Raw genomic sequence first — 22475 nt, 5'->3', positions numbered from 1 at the left:
TAATTCGAATGTTGGTGCGTTTAATGTTGTCCCAGAGGTCTCTGAGACTGTCCTCAGTTCTTTTCATTCTTTTTTCTTTATTCTGCTCTGCAGTAGTTATTTCTACTATTTTATCTTCCAGGTCACTTATCCGTTCTTCTGCCTCAGTTATTCTGCTATTGATCCCATCTAGAGTATTTTTAATTTCATTTATTGTGTTGTTCATCATTGTTTGTTTCAACTTTAGTTCTTCTAGGTCCTTGTTAAATGTTTCTTGCATTTTCTCTATTCTATTTCCAAGATTTTGGATCATCTTTACTATCAGTATTCTGAATTCTTTTTCAGGTAGACTGCCTATTTCCTCTTCATTTGTTAGGTCTGGTGGGTTTTTATCTTGCTGCTTCATCTGCTGTGTGTTTTTCTGTCTTCTCATTTTGCTTACCTTACTGTGTTTGGGGTCTCCTTTTTGCAGGCTGCAGGTTCATAGTTCCCGTTGTTTTTGGCGTCTGTCCCCAGTGGCTAAGGTTGGTTCAGTGGATTGTGTAGGCTTCCTGGTGGAGGGAACTAGTGCCTGTGTTCTGGTGGATGAGGCTGGATCTTGTCTTTCTGGTGGGCAGGTCCACGTCTGGTGGTGTGTTTTGGGGTGTCTGTGGACTTGTTATGATTTTGGGCAGCCTCTCTGCTAGTGGGTGGGGTTGTGTTCCTGTCTTGCTAGTTGTTTGGCATAGGATGTCCAGCACTGTAGCTTGCTGGTCGTTGAGTGAAGCTGGGTGCTGGTGTTGAGATGGAGATCTCTGGGAGATTTTTGCCATTTGATACTACGTGGAGCTGGGAGGTCTCTTGTGGACCAGTGTCCTGAAGTTGGCTCTCCCACTCAGAGGCACAGCACTGACTCCTGGCTGCAGCACCAAGAGCCTTTCATCAAAAAGAGGAAAAGGGGAAAAACTCATAAATCTTGCTCTCAAAGTCCACCTCCTTAATTTGGGATGACTCGTTGTCCATTCAGGTGTTCCACAGATGCAGGGTACATCAAGTAGATCATGGAGCTTTAATCCGCTGCTTCTGAGGCTGCTGGGAGAGATTTCCCTTTCTCTTCTTTGTTCGCACAGCTCCCAGGGGCTCGGCTTTGGATTTGGCCCGGCCTCTGCGTGTAGGTCGCCGGAGGGCATCTGTTCTTTGCTCAGACAGGACGGGGTTAAAGGAGCCGCTGATTCGGGGGCTCTGGCTCACTCAGGCCGCGGGGAGGGAGGGGCACGGAGTGCAGGGCGGGCCTGCGGCGGCAGAGGCCGGCGTGACGTTGCACCAGCCTGAAGCACGCCATGCGTTCTCCTGGGGGAGTTGTCCCTGGATCCCAGGACCCTGGCAGTGGCGGGCTACACAGGCTCCGCGGAAGAGGGGTGTGGATAGTGACCTGTACTCGCACACAGGCTTCTTGGTGGCGGCAGCAGCAGCCTTAGCGTCTCATGCCCGTCTCTGGGGTCCGCGCTGATAGCCGCGGCTCGCGCCCGTCTCTGGAGCTCTTAATCCCTTCTCCTCGCGCACCAGGAAACAAAGAGGTAAGAAGTCTCTTGCCTCTTCGGCAGCTCCAGACTTCTCCCCGGACTCCCTCCCGGCTAGCCGTGGCGCACTAACCCCCTGCAGGCTGTGTTCACACCGCCAACCCCAGTCCTCTCCCTGCGCTCAGACCGAAGCCCGAGCCTCAGCTCCCAACCCCGCCCGCCCCGGCGGGGGAGTAGACAAGCCTCTCGGGCTGGTGAGTGCCGGTCGGCACCCATCCTCTGTGCGTGAATCTCTCTGCTTTGCCCTCCGCACCCCTGTTGCTGTGCTCTCCTCCGCGGCTCCGAAGCTTCCCTCCTCCGCCACCCGCAGTCTCCGCCCGCGAAGGGGGTCCTAGTGTGTGGAAACCTTTCCTCCTTCACAGCTCCCTCCCACTTGTGCAGGTCCCGTCCCTATCCTTTTGTCTCTGTTTATTCTTTTTTCTTTTTCCCTACCCAGGTACGTGGCGGGTTTCTTGCCTTTGGGAGGTCTGAGGTCTATCTGCCAGCATTCAGTAGGTGTTCTATAGGAGTTGTTCCACGTGTAGATGTATTTCTGGTGTATCTGTGGGGAGAAAGGTGATCTCCGCATCTTACTCTTCCGCTATCTTCCCGGAAGTTCTCTGTTTTGTTATAGTTGTTCATGTTGTTCATTTGCTTTGCCTTTTATTTTCCACATGTAAGTGAAATCATACAGTATTTGTCTTTCTCTACCTGACTTATTTCACTAAGCATAATAGCCCCAGGTCCATTCATGTTGTCGCAAAAACAAGTTTCCATTCTTTTTTATGGCTGAGTAATATGCAATAGCCAATATTCTTGTCTATTGTAAATAATGCCGCAGTGAACATAGGGATGCATATATATTTTGTAATTGGTGTTTTCCTTTCTTTGGTTAAGTGCCCAGAAGTAGAAATGCTGGATCATATGGGGTTTCTATTTTTAATTTTTTGAGGACCCTTCATGTTGTTTTCTATAGTGGCTTCCCCAATTTACTTTTCCACCAATAGTGTACGAGGGTTCCCTTTTCTCTACATCCTCACCAACACTTGTTACTTATTGTCTTTTTGATAATAGCCATTTTGACAGGTGTGCAGTGATAATCTTATTGTGGTTTTGATTTGCATTTCCTTGATGATTAATGATGTTGAGAATTTTTTCATGTGCCTATTGGCCATCTGTCTGTTTTCTCTGGAAAAATGTCTATTTGAGTCCTCTGCCGATTTTTAATCATGTTATTTGTTGTCGTTGTTGACTTGTATGTTTTCTTTCCGTATTTTGGATATTAACCCCTTATCAGGTACATCATTTGCAAATATCTTCACCCATTCAGTAAGTGGCCTTTTCCTTTTGTTACTAATTTCCTTTGCTGTTCAAAAAATTTTAGTTTGAACTTGGGTGGGGTTTGTGCCGCAGCCGCAGGCTGACGGCGCAGGTCAGGTCCCTCCGGTCCGCGCTCCCCGGCTCCGAGGCGGTCGATGGGACTGAGCGCTGCGGAGCAAGCGGCGGCGCCCGTCGCGGGGCTGGGGCAGCGCAAGAGCCCGCCGGGAGGCTCGGGCATGGCGGGCCGCAGGACCTGAGCCCTACCCCTTGGGGAGCAACCTAGTGGCGGGCGATGGGGATGGAGCGGGGCTGCCGCCGCCGCCTCCTCAGCCCCGCAGCGAAGCACCGGACAGCTCGGGATCATGGCCCTGGAGCAGCTCTGCTCCATCCTGTGTGGTTAATAACAATACTTGCAGTGGAAGGGATTGCTGTGGCCCAAAAGACTCAAGATGGACAAAATATTGGAATCAAGCACATGCCTGCAACCCAGCGTGGCCTTTGGGTTCGAACCAGCAATGGAGGTCATTTTGCTTCACCAGATTATCTTGACTCATATCCACCAAACAAGGAATGTATCTACATTTTGGAAGCTGCTTCACGTCAAAAAACACAGCTGACCTTTGATGAACATTATTGTATTAGAACCATCATTTGAATGTCGGTTTGATCACTTGGAAGTTCGAGACGGGCCGTTTGGTTTCTCTCCACATGTAGATCGTGACTGTGGTGTGAAAAGCCCTCCATTAATTAGATCAACAGGGAGATTCATGTGGATTAAGTTCAGTTCCGATGAAGAACGTGAAGGACTGGAATTTCTAGCAAAATATTCGTTTATTCCAGATTCAGACTTTACTTACCTAGGAGATGGCCAGTTTGAATTGTCAGGAGCTGACGGAATAGTACGTTGGAGTCAGGTAGAACAAGGGGAGAAAACAAAACCCGGCCAAGCGGTTGATTGCATGTGGATGATTAAAGCTACTCCAAAAGGTAAGATTTATTTGAGGTTCCTAGATTATCAAATGGAGCACTCAAATGAATGCAAGAGAAACTTCGTTGCAGTCTATGATGGGAGCAGTTCTACTGAAAATCTGAAGGCCAAGTTTTGCAGCACTGTGGCCCATGACGTAATGCTTAAAACAGGAGTTGAGGTGATACGAATGTGGGCTGATGAAGGTAGTCGGCTTAGCACGTTCAGAATGCTTTTTTTTTTCTTTTTTTCTTTTTTGCGGTACGTGGGCCTCTCACTGCTGTGGCCTCTCCCGTTGCGGAACACAGGCTCCGGACGCGCAGGCTCAGTGGCCATGGCTCACGGGCCCAGCCGCTCCGCGGCATGTGGGATCTTCCCGGACCGGGGCACGAACCCGCGTCCCCTGCATGGGCAGGCGGACTCTCGACCACTGCGCCACCAGGGAAGCCCCAGAATGCTTTTTACTTCCTTTGTGGAGTCTCCCTGCACAGACAGCACTTTCTTTTGCCATAGCAACATGTGCATCAATAATTCTTTAATCTGTAATGGGGTTCAAAACTGTGCATACCCTTGGGATGAAAATCATTGTAAAGAAAAGAAAAAAGCAGGACTGCTTGAACAAATCACTAAAACTCACGGAACAGTTGTTGGCATTGCGTCAGGGATTGTCTTGGTCCTTCTCATTATTTCTATTTAAGTACAAGTGAAACAGCCTTGAAAAAAGGTCATGGCTTGCAAAACTGCTTTTAATAAAACTGGATTTCACGAAGAGTTTGATCCTCCTCATTATGAATTGTTTTCACCGAGAGACAAGGAGACATCTGCAGACCTGTCGGAGGAACTGGACAGCTACCAGAAGGCGCGGCGCTCCTCCACTGTGTCGCCATGCATCCACGACCATCACTGTGGATTGCAGGCACCCAGCATCAAGCAAAGCAGGACCAACCTGAGTTGCATGGAACTTCCCTTCCAAAATGGTTCTGCACAACCGCAGCCAATGAAAACATTTAATAGCATCTTCAAAAAGAGAAGCTACACTTTCAAGCAGGCACATGAGTGCCCTGAACAGGCCCTAGAAGACAGAGTAATGGAGGAGATGCCCTGTGAAATTTGTCAGAGGGAGGGAAGATTCTGCACAAGCATCCACAGCCATCGATTTTTTTTTTTAGCATCTTTATTGGAGTATAATTGCTTTACAGTGGTGTGTTAGTTTCTGCTGTATAACAAAGTGAATCAGTTATACACATACGTGTATCCCCATATCTCCTCCCTCTTGTGTTTGCCTCCCTCCCACCCTAGCCATCGATTTTTAATCTTCTACTGAAGGTGACATTAATCACATTAATTAAGTATGGGTGCTACAGAGCACCCGTACTGTCTTCAGCAGCCAACCCTTTTCTCCTGTGAGAACTAGGAAGACCTTCAATCCCCATTAATCTAATGTAATGGTGAAGTTTTTATTATCTCAGGCAGTCTATATATGTTAACCCAACCAAGGAACTTACTCCATTCAGTAAAAACCAAAAACTAAGCCTCTATTGCTCAGTAGCATTTGGAGAGAGGAGGGGTAGTGGTGCGCCAGGCTCAGCTGCCTGCCTGTCTTAGCAGCAGGAAGACTGCTCTTGATTGACACAGCTCTGTCAATATTTTGATCCCACAGTAAGTTTAAAAGTAAGATTTTTCTTCACATTCCTTTTATTTTTTTCTTTTCTCTAAATTTAATTTGTTTTATAAGGCAGTAATTTTACCCTTTCAGTTTCTTATATAAATGGTTCATGTATCACACGTATTTCAATATAGGCATTTGTTCTAGAATTTGTCAAAATATAACTAGTTACTGTGGTAAGTGCCAATTAAGACACAGAGTTGTGTTCTGTCCATCTGCTTCTTCTTGACTGGTTTCTATACTGCTGCCTTTGAATTACTGGATCCTTAGTCTTTATTTTCTGTGATATGATATAGCACCTTTAAGGCACATTTTGTCTTAGTTATATTATACGAGAAAGTTTCATAATCCTGGGATGTATGCACCATTGCCAGTTATACCTAAAAACTTGAAAACGATTAAAATTTTTAGAAATGCTTTGAAATTCCCCATGTTTTATCACGTTCAGTGATAGCCCATTCACTCCTGTGAGCAAAAAGTCATTTAATTCATTTCGGGGAGGCCTATCATTATATTCACTTCCTGTGTTTCTCATTACTAGATCTGTGTCTTTTATTATCTTTATAAAAAGATGATCTCACTCCCTTTGTGTTGGTTTATCTTATAGGATATGGTAACCAAGGTTGTACGAGAGTTAAAGGAAAATGCCTAAGAAATTGTATCAGCCTTTAGATTGCTTCTTATTTGGGATAATACATTTTTCTAGTTCTTACCAAGAATAACAATTTCTACTTTTTTTAAGACTGCACTTTTAACCTTATTTTTTTAATGGTATATAAACAATAATTTATAAACATGATATAAAAACTCACTGCATTTTTTTAGACTTCTGATATTATTTGATACTGTACAGACTTTATTAAATCAAGACTAAAGAGCTACAGGACAGACTTCTTTCAGTGTCCACATTAGCAGCTTTGAATACAAATATGCTGTGATGGAACACTACACTATAATTTACTGTAAAGGCCTTGGTAATGTGTACATGAGCATTTGTTTCCTCTTGTTACTGCGTTTAGTTTATGATAAATTTTTCACTGTGTGATATTTATTGTTCTAAATCACTACACAAATCTGATATTAAAATATATATTATTACATGAAAAAAAAAGATTTTAGTTTGATATAGTCCCATTTGTTTATTTTGCTTTTGTTTCCCTTGCTTAAGGAGACATATCCAAAAAAATTTACTAAGACTGAAGTTCAAGAGCATACTGCCTGTGTTTTCTTCTAGAAGTTTTATGGTTTCAGGTCTTACATTTAAGTCTTTAATCTATTTTGAATTTATTTTTGTGCATGGTGTGAGAGAGTAATCCAGTTTGATCTTTTGTATGTAGTTGTGTTTTCCCAACACCATTTACTGAAGAGGCTGTCTTCCCCTCATTGTATAGTCTCACCACCTTTGTCATAGATTAATTGCCCATATAAGTGTGGGTTTATTTCTGCTCTATATTCTGTTGCATTGATCTATGTGTCTGTTTTTGTGCCAGTACCATTCTGTTTTTGTGTGTGTGTGAGTCTCAACATTTTTATTTAAAATAATAGCCGTGGGGGGCTTCCCTGGTAGGGCAGTGGTTAAGAATCCACCTGCCAATGCAGGGGACATGGGTTCAATCCCTGGTCCGGGAAGATCCCACATGCTGCGGAGCAACTAAGCCTGTGCACCACAACTACTAAGCTGTGCACCACAACTACTGAGCCTGTGCTCTAGAGCCCGTGAGCCACAACTACTGAGCCCTCGTGCTACAGCTACTGAAGCCCACGCACCTACAGCCAGTGCTCTGCAACACGAGAAGCCACCACAATGAGAGGCCCACGCACTACAATGAAGAGTAGCCCCTGCTCGCCGCAACTAGAGAAAGCCCGCACGCAGCAACAAAGACCCAATGCAGCCAAAAATAAATAAAATAAATAGTAAAAATAAATAAATAACATGTTCTTTTTAAAAAATAAAATGAAATAATAGCAGTGGGGAATACGACCATCTTTTCATATTTCCAAATGAACGCTTTAAATAATCCCCAGTTTTTATTACTTACGTGTCCAGATTCTACCAGTTGTGCTTGGCTTCTTTATCTTTCTTTTTTGTTTTCGGTACACGGGCCTCTCACTGTCGTGGCCTTTCCCGTTGTGGAGCACAGGCTCCGGACGCGCAGGCTCAGCGGCCATGGCTCACGGGCACAGCCACTCCGCGGCATGTGGGATCTTCCTGGACCGGGGCACGAACCCATGTCCCCTGCATCGGCAGGCGGACTCTCAACCACTGCGCCACCAGGGAAGTCCCTATCTTTCTTTTTTAGCCCTCACTGGGATCATAAGTTTTCTTTCCGTCAAGGGAAGTTTGTTTGTGATGGTTTCTGGGCTATCAGATTTGGCATGTACAGTTGCAAACATAGTTGGAGCAGCACTCACAGCTAACATACACTAACATTAACAGCAAGAAGAAGTTTTTTACATGGTGTTTCCTCTATGTGTATCATCCCACAAATTGCCTTCAATCATAGACTGAAGTACCATACTGTTTTGATCACTGTAGCTTTGTAGTATAGTTTGAAACCAGGGGCATGACACCTCCAGTTCTGCTGTTTTTAAAAATTGAAGTGTAGTTAATTTACAATGTTGTGTTAATTTCTGTTGTACAGCAAAGTTATTCAGATATATATTCTTTTTCAGATTCTTTTTCATTATAGATTATTACAAGGTATTGAATACAGTTCCCTGTGTTATACAGTAAGAACTTGCTATGTATCTATTTTATATATAGTGATGTGTATCTGTTAATCCGAAGCTCCTAATTTAACCCTCCCCTGTCCTTCCCCTTTGGTAACCATAAGTTTCTCTTCTGTGTCTGTGAGTCTGTTTCTGTTTTGTAAATAAGTTCATTTGTATCATTTTTTTAGATTCCACATATAAGTGATATCACATGATTATTGTCTTTCTCTGTCTGACTTAACTTCACTTAGTATGATAATCTCTAGGTCCATCCTTGTCACTGCTCCAGTTCTGTTCTTCTCTCTCAAGATTTTTTTTTTTTTTTTTTTGGTTATTCAGGGTCTTTTCTGTTTCCATACAAATTTTAGAATTGTTTGTTCTCATTCTGTGAAAAATGCTGTTGGTGTTTTAATAGGTATTGTGTTGAATCTGTAGTTTGCCTTGGGTTGTATGGTCATTTTTTTTTTTTAAAGAAGATGTTGGGGGTAAGAGTTTATTAATTAATTTATTTATTTTTGCTGTGTTGGATCTTTGTTTCTGTGCGAGGGCTTTCTCTAGTTGTGGCAAGCGGGGGCCACTCTTCATCGCAGTGCGTGGGCCTCTCACTGTCGTGGACTCTCTTTTTGCAGAGCACAGGCTCCAGACGCGCAGACTCAGTAGTTGTGGCTCATGGGCCTAGCCGCTCTGCGGCGTGTGGGATCTTCTCGGACCTGGGCTTGAACCCGTGTCTCCTGCACTAGCAGGCAGACTCCCAACCACTGCGCCACCAGGGAAGCCCTGTATGGTCATTTTAACAGTATTAATTCTTCCAATCCATGAGCACAGTGTATCTTTCCATCTGTGTCGTTTTCAATTTCTTTCATCAGTGTCTTACAGTTTTCCTAGTATAGATGTTTTACCTCCTTAGTGAGATTTATTCCTAGGTATTTCATTCTTTTTGATGCGATTGAAAATAAAATTGTATCATTAATTTCATTTTTTGAATAGTTCATTGTCCGTGTATAGAAATGCAACAGATTTCTGTATAATAGTTTTGTGTCCCACGACTTTACCCAGTTCACTGATGAGTTCTAGTAGTTTTTGATCATGCCTTTAGGATCTTCTGTGTATAGTGAGTGTCACGTCATCTGTAAAGAATGACAGTTTTACTTATTCCTTTCCAATTTGGATTCCTTTTATTTCTTTTTCTTGTCTGATTGCCGTGGCCAGGACTTATAATGTTTATTAAAAGTGGCAAGAGTCTTGTTCCTGATCTTAGAGGAAATGCTTTCAGCTTTTCACCACTGAGTATGGTGTTAGTTGTGGGCTTGTCATATATGGCCTTTATTAGTCTGGGGTATTTTACCACTATACCCACTTTGTGGAGTTTTTTTTTTTTTTTTTAATAAATGGATGTTGAATTTTGTCAAAAGATTTTCCCACATCTATTGAGATGATCATATGACTTTTAATCTTCAGTTTGTTAATGTGGTGTATCACCTTGACTGATTTGCGGCTATTGAACAATCCATGCATCCCTGGGATAAATCCCACTTGATTGTGGTATATGATCTTTTTAATGTACCACTGAGTTGCTAATATTTTGTTGAGATTTTTGTATCTATGTTCATCAGTGACATTGGTCTGTAATGTGTGTGTGTGTGTGTGTGATATCTTTTTCTAGTTTTGGTATCAAGGTGATGCTGGCCTCATAGCATGAGTTAAGAAGCATTCCTTCCTCTCCTATTTTTTGGAATAGTTTGAAAACGATAGGTGTTAACTCTTCTCTAAATGTTTGGTAGAATTCACCTGTGAAGCCATTTGGTCCTGGACTTCAATTTCTTGGGAGTATTTTATTACGGATTCAATTTCATTATTGGTAATTGGTCTGTTCATATTTTCTGTTTCTTCCTGGTTCAGTCTTGGGAGATTGTACATTTCTAGGACTCTGTCCATGTCTTCCAGGTTGTCCATTTTATTGGCGTATGATTGTTCACAATAATCTCTTATGATCCTTTATATATTTTGTGGTGTTTGTTGTGACTTCCTCTTTCTCATTTCTGATTTTATTTATTTGGGCCCTCTCTCTTTTTTCTTGATGAGTCTGGCTGAAGGTTTACCAATTTTGTTTATCTTTTCAAAGAATCAGTTCTTAGTTTCATTGATCTTTTAAATTTCTGCCCAGATCTTTATTTTTTTTTATACTAACTTTGGGGTTTGTTTATTCTCTTTAGTTACTTTAGGTGTAAGGTTAGGTTGTTTATTTGAGATTTTTCTTATTTCCTGAGGTACACTTGTATTGCTGTAAACTTCCCTCTTAGAACTACTTTTGCTGTTTCCCACAGATTTTGGATTGTTGTGTTTGCATTTTCATTTGTCTCCAGGTATTTTTTTATTTCCTCTTTGATTTCTTCAATGACCCATTGGTTGTTTAGTAGCACATTGTTTAGCCTTCATGTGTTTGTGTTTTTTGCAATTTTTTCCTTGTAGTTGATTTCTGGTTTCATAGCATCGTGGTTGGAAAAGGTGCTTGATATGATTTCAGTCTTCTTAAGTTTACTGAGACTTGTTTTGTGGCCTAATGTGTGATCTACCCTGTAGAATATTCCATGTGCACTTGAAAAGAATGTGTATTCTGTTGCTTTTGGATGGAATGTTCTATCTATATCTATTAAGTCTACCTGGCCTAATGTGTTGTTTAAGGCCAGTGTTTCCTTATTGATTTTGTCTGAATGATGCGTTCATTGATGTATGTGGGGTTGTAAAGTACTCTAATATTGTTGTTTACTGTCAACTTCTCTTTTTATGTCTGTTAATATTTGCTTTTTGTATTCAGGTTCTCCTATGTTGGGGCCATATATATCTATGTATATACCTAATGCTGGCCCACTGGTAGGTGGAGCCAGATCCTGGAGTCTCTGGCTGCAGGGCCTGAGGGTCCTGGAGCTCGTATCAGCCTGGAGGGTGGGGTGAGGTCCAGGGGGCCCCTGGGCTAGTGCTGATGCACTGGTAGGCGAGTCCATGTCCTGGGCCCTCTGGTGGACAGGGCCAGATCCTGGGCCTTCTGGCAGATGGGGCCATGTCCCAGGTGGCTGCGAGCTCAGGGGGTCCGAAGGAAGCTGGCCTACTAGTGGATGGGCCTGTGTCTCCACTCAACTAGCTACTTGGCCTGAGGCATCCTAGTACTGGTATTGACAGGCTGGTGGGTGGGGCTGGGTCCCAATGCTAATAAGCTAGAGGGAAGATTCCAAAATGTCACTTGCCAGCACAGTGTTACTGTGGTAGAACGGAGCTCCCCAGTAGAGCTGCTGCCAGTGTGTATATCCCCAGCATGATCTCCTGTTGCCTCCTGCCTCTCTGGGAGGCTCTCCAAGATCAGCAGGCAGGTCTGAACCAGGCTTTCAGATTACTGCTTCTTCCCTGGGTCCTAGTGTGTGTGAGATTTTGTGTGCACCCTTTGAGAGTGGAGTCTCTATATCCTACAGCCCCCTGGCTCTCTGGAAAGTAAGCCCTACTGGCCTTCAAAGCCCAATGTTCTGGAAGCTCTCCTTCCTGGTTCAGGACCCCCAGGCTGGGAAGCCCAATGTAGGCTCATATCCTTCAGTCCTTAGGGAGAACCTCTGCAATTGTAATTATCCCGCGTTTGTGGGTCGTCCACCCAAGGGTATGGGTCTTCACTCTACCTTGTCTCCACCTCTCCTGCACATCTTCTTGTGGTTCCTTCTTTATATATTTAGTTGTAGAAGATCTTTTCTGCTAGTCTTCAGGTCTTTCTCTTCAATATTTGCTCTGTAAATTGGAATACTGCTGTGCCCGCAGCAGGAAGTGAGCTCAAGTTCTTTCCAATCTGACATCTTGCCCACTTGCCTCAATATAAAGTTGTTATAGTTCACGTTTAAATTTCATACTAAGTCTTCAAAATCTGGTATGTATTTCACACCTACAGCACATATCAGTTTGGGCTATGCACATTTCAAGTGCGCAGTAGTCATGTGTAGCTAGTGGCTACTATATCAGACAGCATATGATCAACGCTTGTAAATCTTCCATAGATAAAACTAAAAATGTATATTTTCAATTTTTTATAAAAAAAAACTCGCTGTGCCCAAATCTGAAAATGGTGTCTGAAATTATTTTCCCATTTAACTGAATTTTGGTCAATTTACATATGGAATTTTAATAGTTTTTACTTTAAACATACAGCTGCTAGATCGGCGCACATAGGTTTATGACTGTTGTGTTTTCTTCATGAAGTTTGCTTCTTAAAAATGTTTAATTGTGGTCAAACACCCGTAATATAAGATTTACCATTTTAACCATTTTTTTAGGGTATGGTTTAGTAGTGTTAATTATACTCAAATTGTTGTGCAACAAAACTCCAGAGCTCTTCATCTTGAAAAACTGAAACTCTATGTCCCTTAAACAACATCTCCCCATTGCCCAACTCCCTAGTCCCTGGCAATCATGATTTTACTCTCTGTCTCTATGAATCTGACTACTCTAGGTACCTCATATAAGTGGAATCATATAGTATGTGTCTTTTTGATACTGACTTATTTCACTTAGCATCATGTCCTCCAGGTTCATTCATGTTGTCGTATATGTCAGAATTTCCTTCCTTTTTATGTCCAAATAATATTCCATTGTGTAGACAGACCACATTTTGCGTTTCAACTGCCAATGGACACAATTTGCTTTCACCTTCTGGCTATTGTGAATAATGCTGCTATGAACATGGGCATACAATTATCTCTTTGAGACGCTGCTTTCAATTCTTTTGGGTATATACCCAGAAGTGGAATTGCTGGATCATCTGGTATTTCTATTTTTAATTTTTTGAGGAGCTGCCATACTGTTTTCCACAGTGGCTGCACCATTTTACACTCCCACCAACAGTACACGAGGGTTTCAATTTCTCCACATCCTCTGCCAGGCATGTTTTCTGTATTTTTTGCTTTGTTTTTTTTAAATGATAGCCATCCTAATGGGTGTGAGGTGACATCTCATTGTAGTTTTGATTTGCATTTCCCTAATGATTAATGATGTTGAGCGTCTTTTCATGTGCTTGTTGGTCATTTGCACATCTTTCGAGAAACGTCTAAGTCCTTTGCCCATTTTTGAATCAGGTCTTTTTGTTGTTTTTGAGTTTTAGGAGTTCTCTATATATTCTGGATATCCATCCCTTATCAAATATATGATTTGCAAATATTTTCTCCCATTCTATGGTCTGCCTTTTTACTCTGTGGTAATACCTTTTGATGTACACATTTAAAATTGTTTCATGAAGTCCAATTTGTTAATTTTTTAGGGACTTCCTTGGCGGTCCAGTGGTTAAGACTGCGTTTCCACTGCAGGGTGCACGGGGTTGATCCCTGGTCGGGGAACTAAGTTCCCTCATGTTGTGTGGCATGCCCCCCCGCAAAAAGAAAACCCAAACTATCAGCAGTTTGTTATTTTTCATTAACTATGCCTTTGGTGTAATTTTCAAGAAATCTTCTCCATATTCAATGTTGTGAAGTTTTGTCCTATGTCTTCTTCAAAGAGTTTTATAGTTTTAGATCCTTGATCCATTTTGAGTTAATTTTTTATATGACATCAGTAAGAGACCAAATTCATTTTTTACATTTGGAGATTTAGTTTTCCCAGCACCATTTCTTGAAACGACTGTCCCTATTGAATATTCTTTGAACCCTTGAAAAAAGTAACTTGACCATGTATATGTGAAGTCTATCTCTTTTAACTTGAAACCTTTATTTAAAGTTTACTTAAAAATTTAAAAATATTAAAAAATATCCATCCAATCTATTTCTTTTGATGTAAGAATTATGTTCATTCACACAATATAATTACTTTATTCCTTCCATTTAGTATAAGCTCATTCTTTTTGTGTTTCCTTTTTCCTTTTTTTATAAACAATTTTATTTGTTGTTAATTTGGGAATTCTCTGGTACTTTTCCATTTCCATGTAAATGCAGTACAGCATCTCCAAATCTCTGACATTCTTGCCTCCCTCTCACTTATATGGGCCCGTGGGGTTAGGTTGAAACTACCCAGATAATCCATGGTAATCTCCTTATGGCAAGACCCTTAACTTAATCATATCTACAAAGTCCCTTTGCCATATAAGACAACATATTCATAGCTTCCAGAGATTAGAATGTGAACTTCTCTGCAGGGCCATTTTTCTGCCTACCACACAACATCAGCCTAAAGTTAAACCCAGATCTTATTGAAAACTTGAAAGTTTTCCTCTAAGTTGTTGAAATTTTGTTCTGGTCTCTTCTTGGGGAACATCTGGCACCCACAGATTTCTACTTTCCAGGCTCTGTTGCTCTCATGTTGCTCCTCAATCCTATCTACTCTATTTTTCTGACGCATTCTGGGAGATGATCTCTGGAAGAGCATACTTCTACACTGATTTTACTTTTTGCATTATCAATTATGATCTTTACTGCTTTCAATATGCATTTAAAAATTCACTCTTTTGCTTCCTTCAAGTTAGTTACTGCCCCTTCCATAATATGAATATACTCATTTTCAACAAATGGTTTTGTTTTCATAAAGTTCCAAGGTAAAGAGTTCCTCTTTATTTTGCCAAATATAGATACCTCAAATGAAGCATTCTCCCTGATTTTACATTAAGTATTCTCATTCACTAAGTGGAAAACAAAAACAAAAACGAAAAATCAAATAAGCAGCTTTCCTTAGAGAGCTCCACCTTAACAAAGCTTATTTCTGATTGGGTATTCTACAAGTTGCATATTAATAGGAGGAAAGAGTTCTGTAAGTTACTAATAAGTCCAAAATTCAGCTGCATGGGTTAAAGATGGAGAATAGACTATTTCATCAATGAGGTTGTTAACTCTTTCCCAGAGTGTAGTCACATTAGATTGCTGTGTATGCTCATTGGTGGTCATTGAAATTATACAGAAAGGGTTCAAAGGAGAGTAGGACAAGAGGAAATGAATCTGTGTTTACTGAGAAAGTGGAATTAGAAATTCCTGGACAAGTAAGCATTTGGGTGAATGATTGCCCAAGATGAAGAGGAACTCCCTCCCTGTTTGGAGACAGAAGAATGGAATCACAGGGGAAAGAAGACTGATCCTTAAAGGTTATTTGAAGAGAGTATTCTTTCTTTCAAATGCTTTCTGTTGTGTGAGATAAGCTAAACTAGAACTAGTTAAGTGTGGCGCTCCAGCGGGGAAGTGTCTATCTGGATTCTGCTAAGATGACTACAGGTCCCCAGGTCTCTTGGAGCTCACAGGAACACAATTTTCCCTCCTGGTGTGTTCTGTGGGGTGGTGCTAGTGATTCCATGGAGGGAATCCAACGCAGGGGACTTGAGATGGTCACTTTTGCACCAGAGGAAATGCTTTTCTTCCACTCTGAAACCCATTCAAACCTTTCCATAAAAGAGGAATACTTATATACAGGCCTACAGCAGTGTGATTTTTTGAGTCAAGACATTTAAAAAGGATTTTCAGTTTTGAAAATTTTTTTTGGCCACGCCTCACAGCTTGCAGGGATCTTAATTCCCTGACCAGGGATTGAACCAGGGTCATGGCAGTTAAAGTGCCTAACCACTAGACCACCAGGGAATTCCCCGAAAATTCCTTAAATGTTTTCTATTTCTGTAAAAGGGAAACTTTCCACTTAGCAGTACTAATCCAGGATATATCAAAACTGAACGCTGTCTTTGCCCTCAACTATTCTAACTACCCAGAGCGGTTGAAGATCTAAGACCTCTTGTGTCATCTTGGTGTGCCAGACTCTTACTGGATTCAACTGAAGACTTACCTGACCACTGAACGATGGGGACTTAATTTTAACCATTTGTATACAAATGCACTTATTTTGCTCTATCCAGAACGGTAATTTTCTACCCTTAATTAGCATAAGCACCACGAAACCGTGCACCTCCCTTCCTATCACTTCAAAACTCCTAACATCCCCCTTCTCTCCCTGCTCCCCATCCCTTCCAGCTCCCTCAACAACCATGAATGTCTTCAACAGTGTGTTCCCTTGCCTGGCAAGCAAATGAACTCATTTTTGAAAAGCCCAAGTAGTCTGTTTTATTCTGATCCTGCTTGTAGAGAGTATATAAGCAGCACTGCCGAGGTACTTCATTGACTTGTTTATTTGATATGGTTTTAACAGACTCCGTGTATCCCTGTAGGAGAGTGGTGGCTGAATCCTGTGTCCCTGCTGTGTATTTTTTGCATGTCATTCCATGGGGATTGGACTTTAAAGGACCAAAGGGTATCCAAACTCAATCTCATATATTCTAAGTTTGTTAACAATGTGCTCAGGTCACATGACTTTTCGGTAAAGAACTAAGAACATGCTGCAGTTTTAGTCTGTCCAGTTCAGTTGTCTTTTTGCTCTCATGCCTTACGCAAACCTTTCCTTGGGAGATGACCAAGGAGGATGGAACATTTTGCAGTGGACTGTCCTAAGGCAACCGTGCCCCCTTTGGGGGCATAAATTGTGCCAACAGAAAGCTATCCTCTCAGATGTGTGTGTGTTTCATCACTCAATCAATATTCCAAACTTTCCACTATTCCAATCTTTCCAATCTTTCTGGCTTTTGTCAATCTAACTTGAAATGAGATACACCACACACATGGCAATGGGATAGCTTTGTGTAGCCTTATGGAAATGCTTCTTTACATTTCCAGCCCTCACAGTTGTAGAACCAGTTTGGGTACAGCTAGCAATTGAATAAAGTTTTTGAGTCATCACCACCGTTTTTTTTTTTTTAAATTACTGTTTAAGTCAAGTTATCTTAATAGTGTCCTAAGGATCCTATTAACTAATGGTTACCATGAGGAATTTACGTATTTTGCCCAAGCCTTTGGAGGGAACATGGTCCCTGCTAACACTGACTTCAATCCAGTGAAACCAGTTTCAGACTTCCGACCTCCAGATCTCTAAGAGAATAAACAGACACTGTTTCAGGCCACCAAGTTTGTGGTAATTTGTTACAGCAGCCGTAGGACACTAATACATCGCCTATGCCAGGTTTACCTGTTTTTAAAAAGCCTAGGTTTACCGCTATTTTTAAATAGTCAACTCTTACTATGTCACCAGCATTAGGTAGAACTAAAAACCATCTGTAAGCCAGGAGTATTATTCATATATTCCTATCTCTTACTACTTTGTGCTAAAGAAATGAAGTAAATGTATTTATCTTCACAATGTTAACTTCAGAGCGAGCTACTTGGCGCACACTTCAAACAAAATGGAAAGGCAAGGTTCAAAGTGCGGTGGTGAACATTTTGTCTTAGTACCATGAAATAAGCACTGTCAGCCTTGGGATGTTTAATAAATAGCAGAGTGCATACAGATATGTACCACAGTTTTAAAGAAAAACAGAGGTCCCATTCTGTGGTCCCAACAACACCAAACAGGCATCGCCTTGAACTGTTCCTAAATTCTTGAGTACAGTTGTTTTGAAAGTAGAGCTCGCTTGCAATCTTCAAAAAAAAAAAAAAAAAAAAAAGAACGTCCTGCTCTTCCTCAGAATGTGCTCTGAATTAAATGTGGGCCGGAATCACTTGGTGTCAAGGTGTGGTAACTGCTCTTTGCCGTTTATCATCATGGACTTTAACTCTCCGTCTTCTTCCACCTCTATCCTTTCTTGGCCATTCTCAATGATTCTCTTGGTGGTGATCTTCTTGCCATTAATGATTTCGGTGGAAGTCGACATGGATTTGAAGTTGCCCGTCCCACCACTACAAGACATGGCGAAGGAAGAAAGGCCCCCATTGCCCAGGGAACCAAAGGAGGTAAATCCTCTATCAAAGGAAGAAAAACCGCCTCCAGATGCTGGACATTCACTGAAGGTGGAGAAAATCGGTGCGGACTCTCTGCTTCTGCTTCTGCTTCCCCGGGAGCTCCTCCGACCGCCCAAAATGTTCTCAAGCAGGTCTCCGAATAAGTGAGATGAAAACGGGTCCTGGCCGCCGAAGAACTCCCTGAAGACGTCGGCCGGGTCGCGGAAGGTGAAGACGCCCTCGAAGGGGTCCTCGAAGGGGTCCCCGAAGGGCCTGCCGCCCCGGCCGCCACCGCCGCCCTGCACTCCCGCCTCGCCGTATCGGTCGTAGATGTCCCTCTTCTTGGCGTCTGACAACACCTCGTAGGCCTGGGCCACTCGTTTGAATCGCCTCTCCGCCTCCTCCTTGTTCTCAGGGTTTTTGTCCGGGTGCCACTTAAGCGCCAGCTTGCGGTACGCCTTCCTGATGGCCTCGATGGAGGCCTGGCGGGGCACGCCCAGCACCTCGTAGTAGTCCACCATGCTGGACGGCCGGGCACGGCCTGCAGGCCAGGGACAGGGCGAGCGGCGCGGCCGTCAGCCCCGGGGCACGGGCCAGAGTGCCCACCAGGCCAGGCTGCGCGGAGGGGGCGCCCCTTGTGACGACGCCCGCGTCTCACTGGCCGAGGCCGCATCCCAGAATGCTCTCCCCACGAGGCGCTCTGTGACGTGTTTCACGCAGGCGCGGAGACCCCGCCCACTCATTCGCTCCGCCCACCCGGCCCTCAGCTGACCTGTGGTCTCCAAATGGGGGCAGTGGCTCTGAATGCCTTAGGAAATGCTTTACTTAAAATAGCGTTTACGTCAGGGTTCCCCTCGGCCTGAGGTAGGGGTAGAGCAACAGGAGTGAGTTTAGTGCGACCCTGGGCTGAAGGACAGCCGTTATCATTTGTCTAGGACAGCATTTCTCCAACTTTTTGGCTTCAAGACCCTTTTGAGTTTATGTGGGTTATATCTATCAGTACTTACTCCATTAAAAATTGCAACAGTCAAAGTTAATTAGTCAATTTAATAACGATACACCCATTACATGCTAACATAAATCATATTTTTATGGAAAAATAACTATTTTTCAAGCCAAAGAAATTTAATGAAGAGTGGTTTCATTTTACATTTTTTTCATCTCTCTGGCTTAACAGAGAGCTAGATTTTTATATCTGCTTCTACATTCAATGTATTGCTATATCACGTGTCATGTAGCCGCTGGGAAATTCTACTGTACACGAAAGTCAGATATCTTTATCATGGAAATAGTTTTAACTTTGCGAAATTCTCTTACGAAGTCTTGGGGATCCCAAGGGGGCTCAGGCCCATGGTTTGTACATAGTTTGTGAACACCTCGTCTGGTATATCAAAATGATTAAAGCTTGTTTGGCCATGTTTATAGTGCTGTGGGTAAACTTGGGGTTCAATGATTACTTCTGCTAAAACTGCTATATCATAACCATGATTTTCTTTTTGACATCTGACTTCTTTCCACCTCCTCCTTATTCTCTCCCTGACTCTATATTCTTTGCTTTCATAAATGGTGAGGCAACACCAGTTAAAGGTCACTTAGTTCTAAGAGGAAATAATTAACCAATGAACTCTCAACATTTCATCATGAAGGGTAGTAGATCCAAAAGGGTGCACCATTTCACCATGACAAACTGCTGACTCCATATCACCTGGAGAGACTGAAGCCCTGAACTTGGCATTTGCTAAGCACGCAATAAACAGTAGTAGGAAGCAGATTGGGAGTAGAGTCCGGTGTAAACAAAGCAATATGGAAAAATACAAGGTCTGTTTTGCGAGGGTTAAGTGATCCAGAAGGGCAGGAGGGAAAGGGGCAGAGGGAGGGGTCAAGCAGAAAGGCTAGAGAGGAGGAGTCAGCTGGAGTCCATCCCAGGGAGTTCTGAGGGCAAGGCTGAGGAGTCTGAATTCTATTCCGGGCCCTAGGGATCTGTTGAGCAAGGTTTCAGGGGTGGTGGTGGTGTGTGGACAGCTGATGCAGGGAACCAAAAGGGACAGGTAGGGATTAGGGGGCTTGGGGGTTGAGGCCCTGAAGCAGGACCATGGCAGGTGGGTCTGAGAAACAGTGGCAGAATGATTTGGATTCAGCACTTTCTTGCTTCGACATGGGGCCTAGAGCAAAGGGAGAAGGGGTGTCACATCCATACAGAGACATTTACTGAGTCTTACTGTCTGCAGAACCATGGACGGCCACCTGTGTGAGAGAGTGGTTCCAAAGCTGAACCTGTGGACATATATATGTATATATATGTGAATAGATAGATACATAGATAGAGGCAGAGACACAGAGAGAGTCTAGTAGCAGAGACAGATAGGCAGACTGCTAAGGGATGCAAGGCAGAATAAAGCAAAATGCTACAGAGATTTAAGGAAGATGGCTTTGTTTCCCCCTGCAGGGTCCCACAGATTGTCCAGAGGACAAAGAACTTGTTTATGTAACCTTTTAGTTTAGTAACAAGCAGCTCCAATCTGATTCCATCAAAAGAACTAGGAGTCTGTGGAGTGGTGGGTTTCTTAATTATTGGCTTCAGCTTTAAAATAAATCACCTTCCAATGGGTTCCAGGAATGCTCTTGCAGACGCTCCACTCTTCAGTAGCCCGTAAAGCAAGACCACATCACTGGCCTGCTCAGTTTCCTTGGCCACCCATATGCTCCCCAACCAGGGCACATCTTACTCTGCCCTGTAATTGCCTCTGGTTGTTTGTCCACCAGAGCCCTCTTGACAGGCACAGACCATTTCTAACTTGGATTTCTGGCCCCAGCTCCTAGCACGGTGCTGGGAGGGCCAAGACTTCCCATAAATATTTGATGAGTGGGGGAATTAACAATGGATTTTGGGTGTCAGATCTTCACGGGTGTCAGGGCAGGAGCTTTATCAAATTGCTTAGTTGTGGTTCTTGGTCGTAATTCTTGACAGTGTGTGGATTGTCTGCTATTCCTATTGGTAAAGAACATTTCCTGGTCATGGGCAGAGTCACGATCCCAAACCATCCAAGTGCACAGAGGCCTCAAAAATTTCTGAGTTTCTGGGCTTCCCTGGTGGCGCAGTGGTTGGGAGTCCGCCTGCCGATGCAGGGGACACGGGTTCGTGCCCCGGTCCGGGAGGATCTCACATGCCGCGGAGCGGCTGGGCCCATGAGCCATGGCCTCTGAGCCTGCGCGTCCGGAGCCTGTGCTCCGCAACGGGAGAGGCCACAACAGTGAGAGCCCCGCGTACCAAAAAAAAAAAAAATTTCTGAGTTTCTGCGTTGTGCAGGAAAGCCACAAAATCATTACCAGGGTGACTGTGTGTACTTACAGCCCCTTTGCTCTGTGTGATCTACAGATGAGCTCTCACAACATTGAGACTTCGGAAGAATTACTGCCCTTACTGTTTAAACTGGACTATGAATTTCAGAATGGCAGATAAGCGCACACCAATGAGCAAAAGCATTGCTACCTCTTTTCTCTTCACCCAGAATCTTGGTCCTGGAGAATTACTGTGTCTGGGCAGGGCAGGGAGGGCAGGGAGCTTCAGAGTACATGAGTGTGAGCACGTGCACACATGTGCACCCATACGTAAGCACCCACAAGACTGGAGGTCTGTGGAGGAAGGATGGTGGTACAGGAAAAAGGGACTCTAAGGAACTACTCTAAGTACCAGAATGAGGGGGGCCCTGTGAACATGCCCCCCAGGACATCAATTTAAGTTAGCAGTTTCTCCGCGAAGCTCCTAACAGATCCCCAAGTATGGGCCAGTGATGTCCATAGTGAAAACTTCGGGCTCTGTGCTTTCATCCTGGGGTTGTGTCAAACAACAATGGATCCCAAAAGGAAAGAGCGAGGTGCCCAGTTCTGTCTGCGCTGCGATTTGCCCTCTCCTGGGGAGGGGCACTTCTGTTCGGCACCTGCCACACTTGGCTCCCTGACCCTTCGCCCGATCTTTGGGGCACCAGCTGGTGCTGGGTATTGCTGTGGGAGTGCATTCTACTTAATCCCAAAGTCCTGCCGTCTGCCTTCTCTCCATTTATTTTGATTGGGTAATGACTGTGGGGATTATAGCTCTACTTCTGTCTTCTGGTTTGTTGTGCATTTCCATCTCAGTCTTAATACTGTTGTCTGGGCCCTGCTTGAGGCCGTGGGGAGTTGTGGTTAAGAGGCAGTGCTTCTACCAAACGTAAGGTAGATAGCTAGTGGGAAGCAGCCACATAGCACAGGGAGATCAGCTCGGTGCTTTGTGACCGCCTGGAGGGGTGGGATAGGGAGGGTGGGAGGGAGGGAGACGCAAGAGGGAAGAGATATGGAAACATATGTATATGTATAACTGATGTACTTTGTTATAAAGCAGAAACTAACACACCATTGTAAAGCAATTATACTCCAATAAAGATGTAAAAAAAAAAAAAGAGACAGTGCTTGCAGGCTTCTACACCCAGGGCCTGGGTCTCAGATCTGCCACTTAGTAAATACAGGACTTTGGCAAATCAGTCCATCTCTCTGAGCCTCAG

The 22475-nt window shown here is 43.4% G+C and overlaps 2 protein-coding genes and 1 pseudogene across 2 annotated transcripts in view; 2 read left to right on the top strand and 1 right to left on the bottom strand.

The window, feature by feature from the left end:
* LOC132428285 (UDP-glucuronosyltransferase 1A1-like) overlaps positions 1-22475 on the top strand; it is a 46126-nt gene that overhangs the window by 9855 nt on the left and 13796 nt on the right. The gene's annotated exons all lie outside the window — the stretch shown is intronic.
* Positions 299-7618, top strand: LOC132428284 (neuropilin and tolloid-like protein 2 pseudogene; annotated as a pseudogene).
* Positions 10491-22188, bottom strand: LOC132428283 (dnaJ homolog subfamily B member 3-like). Its single transcript, XM_060015891.1, has one exon. It carries the CDS (start codon positions 18456-18458, stop codon positions 17715-17717), a length of 744 nt encoding a protein of 247 aa, XP_059871874.1. The 5' UTR covers positions 18459-22188; the 3' UTR covers positions 10491-17714.

Source organism: Delphinus delphis, chromosome 7 (assembly GCF_949987515.2).
Source record: "Delphinus delphis chromosome 7, mDelDel1.2, whole genome shotgun sequence".
NCBI lineage: Eukaryota > Metazoa > Chordata > Mammalia > Artiodactyla > Delphinidae > Delphinus > Delphinus delphis.
This window is presented reverse-complemented; position numbering and strand designations above follow the sequence as displayed.

Bases quoted from the DNA above. Each gene is read 5' to 3' on its own strand.
- LOC132428283 (XM_060015891.1), bottom strand. From the start codon at position 18,458: ATGGTGGACTACTACGAGGTGCTGGGCGTGCCCCGCCAGGCCTCCATC.